Below are 8,625 nucleotides of genomic sequence, written 5' to 3'. Positions count from 1 at the left end.
TTTTCTGATAAGTAGATCTAATTACCAGTTATGGTGGAAACATAATCCCAATGTTCAATAATGGCAGAAAAGTTAAATTGTGGTCCCTGTAAATAAATAAATATTTGATGAACGAATAAGAGAAATAATAGTTTTCAAAATGTTTAATATCCTTAGAAGATGCATACTCTGTATGGAAAAAATCAGGGCATTAACTTGCCTATGCAAAATGATCCCAGTTTTGTAAGAGCCTAGAAAATGGCAAGACAAATAACGGGTATTAATATTTTGCTGGGAGCCCTAGGGAATGGGAGCTAGAATTGCAGTTGATTGTTTTCTTCCTATCAATTTTCCGAAATTTACACAGTGTTAACATTGTGGAAGGAATTCATTTGCGATAGAGTAAAAGTAAAAGAAGAAGAAAAGGGGGGAAATCCTTAAGAAGTAAAGTCCAGTAATGACCAGTAAGGAAAGATTACACAGAGATTGGGTCAAGATGGCAGACTGAGCACATTTCTCCCTTCCTACCACAAATTCCTGTAAATGACAGGAAAGGCATATTTATGTATAAAGAATAAATACATAAGGGCACTGGGAAAAAGAAAGAAACACATTCCTGGGAGGTGGAAAGCAGATGGAGCAGGGGCACTGACAGGGTGGAGGTGGAGGTGAGCACAGGAGCCAAAGGGCCCTGAAAGGGAGGGGGGAGAGAGGAGGGGGCAAAAGGGTGGAGGATTGTAAGCCCAGCTGCTCCAGATTTGGGAAGGGGGCGGGATCGGGAAACGAGGAGCACCACCCATGCTCAAAGCACTGGTGGGCTTGAGAGTTGCGGTGGGGCAGGCAGTGTTTGGCAGGAAGGGGAGGCCTCTCTCCTGGCAGGAAGCTGCGCTACGGAAAGAGGGAGGAGACTACTGCACCAGTAGCGGCTGGTGGGAGCCCCATGTGGCAGAGGGGCTGCCACCACCAAGGGGGAGGCGGAGGGCCCGAGAGCAGAGTGCTGAAGACACGGCCGCCATCCTACTCGCCTGCTCCGCCGCCCTCCTAAACACGCTTGTCTCCTAAGGATCCTCCCCTTCCAGCTCTTGCAAACACCCGGCTCCTCGCCTGCGGATCCTTCTTGGACGCAGGCTCACCGCAAAGGAAGCTGCGAGGTGTCCGATTTGCACACGTGAAGCCCGAAATCCGGGGCGGTGGACGCCAGGCAAGGCAAGGCCATTGGTGGGCGCTGGGATGGAGAAGGGGGATGGGATGGACTCCTGCAGGAGATAAGGGGTGGAGGCGGGCGCCGGGGTGGGAAGGGGGAGTGCAATGGGCAGTAGGAAAGGGGAATAGCGTAAGGAATCAGGCAAGACATTGAAGGTGAGCACGGAGAGGCGAGGGCGCTGGGGGCCAAGAAAGAGAGTGGGGGTGGACGGGGGCGTATGGGTAGCAGACTGGGGTGCTCAGAGCAGGAGGACAGTGCATGCGGGTCAGGGTGGTGGAGGGACAGGGGTTTTGCAGGGGATTGAGAGTGGGCACCAGTGGCGGGTGACGGAGGCTGGGGTCTCTGAACAAGGAGGTAGCCCGCCCCCTCCTGCAGAGTTCCTAACCCCAGGCAGCACCACTGCCGCTGCCGCCTTCTCCCGCAACCTCAAGGAACCTAGAAGGGAGAGCACTTTCAGGCACACAGCCAGGATTTCCAGCATTGCTGCCAGGCTCATGGGGAAATTTTAGGCGCTGGCGCAGGGTACATGGAGACGACGCTGTCTGGAGAACTTCACCTTATGGCATTTTGAATGTTCCTCTCTTCTCTTCTCTCCTCCTCCTTGCAGACATGAAAACCCCCAACTCGCAGGAGGCCGAAGGGCAACAAACCAGGGCAGTTGCAGGACGGGCCACTGGGTCTGCAAACATGACAAAGAGAAAAGCCTCCCAAAAGAAACAGAGAGGCAGACCTTCGTCCCAGCCCCGCAGGAACATCGTGGGCTGCAGGATTTCACACGGATGGAAGGAAGGCGATGAGCCCATCACCCAGTGGAAAGGAACCGTTCTGGATCAGGTGCCTATAAATCCTTCTCTTTATCTGGTGAAATATGATGGAATTGACTGTGTCTATGGACTGGAACTTCACAGAGATGAAAGAGTTTTGTCTCTTAAAATTCTTTCTGACAGGGTGGCATCTTCTCAAGTCAGTGATGCAAACCTTGCAAATACCATAATTGGTAAAGCTGTGGAACATATGTTTGAGGGTGAGCATGGTTCTAAGGATGAATGGAGAGGAATGGTCTTGGCCCAAGCACCTATCATGAAAGCCTGGTTTTATATTACCTATGAGAAAGATCCTGTCTTGTACATGTACCAGCTTCTAGATGATTATAAAGAAGGAGACCTCCGTATCATGCCAGAGTCCAGTGAGTCTCCTCCAGCAGAGAGGGAGCCAGGAGGAGTTGTAGATGGCCTGATAGGTAAACATGTGGAATATACCAAAGAAGATGGCTCCAAACGGATCGGCATGGTCATTCACCAAGTGGAAGCCAAACCCTCTGTGTATTTCATTAAGTTTGATGATGATTTCCATATCTATGTCTATGATTTGGTGAAAAAGTCCTAACTGTTAGGGTAAACTTTGCCACATTTGTGAAAACAAATGTGTACTTTGTAGACATGCAAAATAATGTTACTTTTCAGTGTATTGAAAGCTTTAGGGTCCCTGTTAATCCGACATCTTTGCCAGCATAACTGTTGTTTTGTCCTGAAAAATACAAATTTATGTGGCCATGACATGCTGTGTGTAAGGAATTTGTCATGTTGAAACGATTGGGTGTGTTTGGTGGCTAGGGCATGAAAGGAAGGAACAGCTGTAAATTCAGGCTGTGAATAAAGATCAGCTAGTATCATAATCAGTCATCTAAAAATGGAATAGGACTTAGCTGGTCTGGTCTAGGGAGGGGGGAGGGGAAGGAACTAGAGATGAGCTGTGGGGGAAGGGAGAAGGGGAGGTGGCTGCTTAGCAGGAGGTGGGGAGGGGTCAGAAATGGAGAGGCTCCCTGGGGGGGGGATGACCTAAGAGGGGTAGGCACACAACTGGGAGGGGGTGAAGAATAACAGAGGGAGAGTGAGATCTTGAGGCTTAGAGGGAAACAGAATAAATTGAGTAGAGAGGGACACAAGGACATTTAGAAGAGATCCAGAGCAAGGGAGAGAAAGATGAAGTTGGCAGAGATCTGGGGAGAGGCTAAAAGGATACTCAAATGGAGGTCTATGCATGAGTGAGGGGCCAGAAGGGGATGGACATCGAGGAAAGAGGAATTCTAAGATGAAAGACTGACAGAGGGAGTGAGAATACAGACAACAAGATATGGGGAGTGGGGTCCATGAGAGATGGGAAGACCCAAGGAAAAATAGGACTTCTGGCAGTATCCAAATTGCCCTCCCTAGCTCTGTGCCCAAAGAAGGTGGCAACCGTCAAAGAAACCAGGTGGATTGGAGCTTCCCTAGAAGGACATTTTGACAGGAATGTCTCAAGAGTTAAGCAGGAGCCAAGTTATACCTAAAAGCCTTTTATAATATCAGGGAGTTCATGCCACACCTGCTGAGCAGAACCCAAACCCTCAGCCTAAACACACTAACATGGCACTCCATAAGCAGGGGCTTGTGGGCAGCTTCCTCGTATTTTCCAGAGGACCCAAGAGCAGTAAATCTCAGACCTGAAGGTCTTGGTTCCCTTCGCCTACACTGAATAAACGATTTTTGTGGGGAACAGGTCAGTGGGGTGCTCAGAACTCAAGAGATGTGCCACCTTGCATTTGGAAAGCATTTTATCCAGAAAAATGGAAACTTGCTAAACCCAGGTACAGCACTCTCCTCGCTGTTCTTCCTCCTCCTGGATTATACCTGGCCTCCTTACAGAGGAGGGGCATTGGAGGACTGAGCTTAATGTTTCTTTCCTGGGTGTGGGGAATACTTGACTGTCCATGCTTCTTTCAGCAGTTGCCTGAAACCACAGGTGGCTCCACCCAGTGCTTCACCAGATGGAGGTCTGCTGCCTCTAGAAGCCCCATTCTGGCTATATCCCGACAAAGCCAGTGGCTACTGGCCTTTCACAGGTACCTCCTGACCTGTCTTGCCCACTTCACGCACACGGGGAGCTGTGATGGAAATTTGTGCAGCTCTATTTCCAGGTGAGATAGATGGCATGCGCAGTTGGGCGGGGAGTTGTGACTTTGTATAACTAAGTCCTTCGACTGTATGGTACCACATAGGTGGTTGGTGGGGAGAGGGTATTGTAACCCCCAATAAATTCCCTCAGAGATACAATGTCCCAACACATGAGTCTTTGTCCTTCTCTCCTTCTTTCCTTTCCCCGGTCCAGCTGTGGAAGTTTCCTTCAAAACCCTCTCTCTGGTTTTCCCACTCCACACTTCACTGAAATATACCCCTACCCTCAAAGAAACAGTTCTGGTGACTCCCCACTGCCCAGGTTTCCTTAACTCCAGGCATAGCAGGGAGAGGGAGAGGGAGGGAGTTTCCAGGAGTTGAAAGAAGTTGGTAATTCCAGTTCATTCTCTCCACCCAACACAGCCTGAAACTGTTTGCCTCGAGAATTACACAAGGCAAGCCCACCTCACCAGAACAGGGATAAGTTTTCTTTCATACAGCACATAATTCAGTCTAGCAAACACCTGCAGGCCACTCATGGGCCAATTTCAGCCCACTCTCATATTTTGCTTGATCGTCATGTTTTATCATTCTCCATTTTAAAATTAGCTACTTAGACATTTGGGGGATTTCACATTTCAAAAATCCACATTTCTGGCTTACCTGAAAAAACAAAAACAAAAACAATAGACCAAGGATTAGGGCCCACATTCCAACAAGGATACAAGCAGCTGGCTCTGAGGAAGGGCTCAGTCATTTTAGACTCAGAATGCTCTCTCAATGGGGCCACACCCCAAGTTGGCCTTCTTCGCTCTAATAAAATGCCCAGTTGTCTCCTGGAGGCACTTGCATTGGTAGTTTTGGGGCTAGACCCAGGGAAACCTGCCTAGCCCCCATTTGGCTTACTTTAACCCCATTTCATTTTTAATTTATTTGCTCTATCTTCATCTCACCAATACTTAGTTCAGGTGGTCTCTCTGCCAGGCAGTCTTCTAGACACAGGTCCTTATGATATGTTTATAAGCAAAAGCAATAAATAATCTTATCTTCATGGAACTTTCATATTAGTGTGGGAAATAGACAGTAGCCAAGAGACAATAAGTAAAATATAAAGTATTTTCAAAGTGATAAGTGTTAAGAAGGAAAAAATAAAGCAAAGAACAGGGGGACTTAAATTCCAGGGAGGAGGCTGAACTGAGGGCCTCACAGAGAGCCTGGTTATTGCGTAAAGACCTGAAGGCAATGAGAGAAGTGGCCCTGTGGCTGTCTGCGGAAGGAGCATTCCCAATAGTGGGACAGCAAGTGCTGAGGTCCCAAGGCAGAAGTAGGCCTGGCATTTCAAGGAACACTGAGGATACCAGCATGGCTGGAGCTGAGTGAGCAAATGAGCAAGGTAGAGAATATCAGAAAGTGAGTTCAGAGAGGTGATGTGGATCTGGAAGAAGCATATAGCTTGGAGCTGAGTGAGCAAGGTAGAGAATTTCAGGAAGTGAGTTCAGAGAAGTGATGGGGATCTGGGAGAAGCTGATAGCTTGGAGACTCAGAGGGCCTAGAATGGAATTTGACTTTTACACTGTGTGTGATGGGGAGCCATTCGTGTATTTTCAGCAGAAGCACAGCATGATTTGTCTCATATTTTAACAGGATCATTGGTGACTCTGGAATATAATCTGTAATGGGGTACAAGGAGGGAGAAAGGAACATCAAATATTTCAGTGAAACAGAGGAGAGACCTAGAAAGAGATTTGAATATAAGAAACTGAAATCATAATAGAGGTGACATTTCAGATGAATGAGAAAAGACATTTTATTCAATAAACCATGCAGTATTAATCTATTTTCCATATGCTAGTAAATACACCCCAATCCCTTCATCATACCTTGCATACAAAATGAATTCCAAATGATTAAATGTTAATATTCAATTTAGGAAATAGCATTTACAAAATTTTAAAATAAAATGGAAGAGAATGTATTTTTTCCAATGGAATTGGTGAAAATTTATTTTAAAACTAAAAAATTGACAGATTTTGATAAATATTATTATATTAAAATATGAATCCCCTAATTTGAAAAAATCATGCTATACAAAGTGGGACAAAATAAGATTAGGCTACTAACTTGGATAGTGAAAATACAAGAAATAAATAAAAATATTTTCAATAAGAATAAAACAAGCAGCCCATAGAGAACTTAGCAAAAATTATGAACAGACATTTCCAAAATAGGAGATCATATGGTCAGTAAACCTGCATTATCTTAATCTGCTCCCCATTACCTTACTCTATCCTTTCCATCCACATATCTTCTAACATGCTATATAGTTTATTTAGTTAATAACGTTTTTTCTCCTTGACAGAATATAAGGTCCATAAGTATTTGATTTTCCTTCCTTTTTTTTTTCACTGAGGTATCACAGATACTTAAAATAATATCTAGCATGTGGTAGTTGCTTAGTAAATATATCTTGGCTTTATGTCTCACTAGGAATCAGAAAAATGGAAATTGAAATCACATACGCTTTTATATGCATCAGATGAACAGCATGTTGAAGTTCAAAAATATTTGTTGTCATCCAGATGAAAAGTGGGAGATCCCATCCACTGTTGGTGGGAGTTCAGTTGGAGATAAGTTTGCCATTACCTAGTGAGTTTGAAGATGGCATATTTCCAACAATTTTACTGTTATACATTGTTGGAGGACAGTATTGTATGGATCTCTGTACATTTTGCAAGCAAGGTAATGAATGGTTTTGGTTTGCCACATTCCTTTGAAGGATGTTGGAATAACAAACATCTTTGTGAGATGGGATAGTGGTTCCCTCTGTAGCAATGAGCAGGAATGCTTACTGCAATATAATAAATTTAGGAAGAGGAAGGCATGTTCACTGCCCATTATAAAAGATTAAGTTAATTAAACTAGTTTCCTTTCCTCTAATGCAATCTACTGTGTATACATGTGTCCCATGCCCACTTCCTATCACCCTGTGTTAAGTGGGACTCAGGGATTCAGTAAAACTGCTTATCAGTCTGACTATGGCTGTTACTGTGAATAATAAACTGTTAACAAGGAGGAATTGAGGAAATTGTTGCAGGATGAATACCAGGAGGTAGCTTCAAAGACAAGCTGGAATCATGCATTATTTCTTGATAATTCAACTCCTGGTGAGACAACTTGCTCCTCAATCTGGTTATTAACCTCAGGCCCACTACATTGTAACAAATAGTACTAAGATTGATCCTAGGTAAGCAGAAGTTTTTGTATCCTTTCAGATAATAGTGACAGAAACACACAATGACCCAGGTTAAAGGAAGGAAATCACAAGCACCCCAGGCACAAATGAGAACCCTTAGAACTTTTGGTAGCTGGCTTGGGAGATGAGAGCACTGGACAGATAATGATTGTAAATGAAGAATGTAAACAGCTGGGCTACTCAACCACAGCTGCTATAAGTAGAAAAATAATTAGAGATGACAATGAGTCCTCTCTGTCCCCAGTGGAGATCAGATGCCAAATGCATTCATCTGAGTAGGCTGGAGAATTTTGGTGATGGGAGAGAATCAAACTTTTATGGCTCTGTTAGATATGGATGCCCAAGTCACTATTCTACAGGACCCGTGGAGGGGAACAGCATCCAGATTTGGGACGTAGGTTTTGGCCAGCTTTAGAATAGGAAAAACTTGGGCTTCCCTGGTGGCACAGTGGTTGAGAGTCCGCCTGCCAATGCAGGGGACACGGGTTCGTGCCCCGGTCCGGGAAGATCCCACATGCCGTGGAGCGGCTGGGCCCGTGAGCCATGGCCGCTGAGCCTGCACGTCCAGAGCCTGTGCTCTGCAACAGGAGAGGCCCGCATACTGCAAAAAAAAAAAAAAAAAAAAAAAAACAGAAAAAAAAAAGAATAGGAAAAACTTGAATATGACCTTATGAATGAAATATTTGGGGCCAATTTTTTGCAATCTCGGTGTTACCTCCACATCTAAACATATAGTAGGGAAAGATGTTTGTATTTTCCTGTCCCATAAGTGCTAGATGAAACTCAGCCACATGTAGGGAAGTATTAAGTGGGAAACATGAATTGCTCTGCCACCAGCCGCTCTGGATCATCCTGGGTGGTTTCACACAAAGAGTATAGAATCCCAGGAAGAATAAAGATATTTACAGCCCTGATTAAATACTTAAAGGAAGCAGGGGAAGAAAGAAATGCAGGACCTCTACAGAACAGCCATGTATGCCCAGTGTAAAAGTTTAAGAAGAGCTGGAGGCTTATAGTGGATTATTGTCAAATAAATTCAATTGTTTCTTCTATAGTCTCAACAATTGCATACAATGTGACTCTAACTGAATCCATTACACACACTATTTTGAACATTGGCAGCACCTTCTTTCCCATACTACTGGCACCTGAGGATCAAGATCTGTTCACATTTATGTGACAGGGCATCTCATATATGTTTTGTAGTATTCCTCTGGGTTACCTAAACTTCATTGCCATTTGTGAAAATCAGATAG

The 8,625-nt window shown here is 44.8% G+C and overlaps 1 protein-coding gene across 4 annotated transcripts; it reads left to right on the top strand.

Moving 5' to 3' along the window:
• Nucleotides 1–812: 812 nt before the first annotated feature.
• Nucleotides 813–2,739, top strand: LOC136142438 (spindlin-2). 4 transcript variants are annotated; one of them, XM_065900576.1, is made up of 2 exons: nt 813–1,197; nt 1,791–2,739. In XM_065900576.1, the coding sequence occupies exon 2, from the start codon at nt 1,793–1,795 to the stop codon at nt 2,567–2,569; it is 777 nt and encodes a 258-aa protein (XP_065756648.1). In that variant the 5' UTR covers nt 813–1,197; nt 1,791–1,792; the 3' UTR covers nt 2,570–2,739. The 4 variants fall into 4 exon arrangements, with proteins under 4 accessions (XP_065756648.1, XP_065756649.1, XP_065756647.1 ...); XM_065900577.1 differs by having other exon boundaries at nt 871–1,190; XM_065900575.1 differs by having other exon boundaries at nt 884–1,185.
• Nucleotides 2,740–8,625: the final 5,886 nt, after the last annotated feature.

This window comes from Phocoena phocoena, chromosome X (genome assembly GCF_963924675.1).
Source record: "Phocoena phocoena chromosome X, mPhoPho1.1, whole genome shotgun sequence".
NCBI classification, from domain to species: domain Eukaryota; kingdom Metazoa; phylum Chordata; class Mammalia; order Artiodactyla; family Phocoenidae; genus Phocoena; species Phocoena phocoena.
This window is presented reverse-complemented; position numbering and strand designations above follow the sequence as displayed.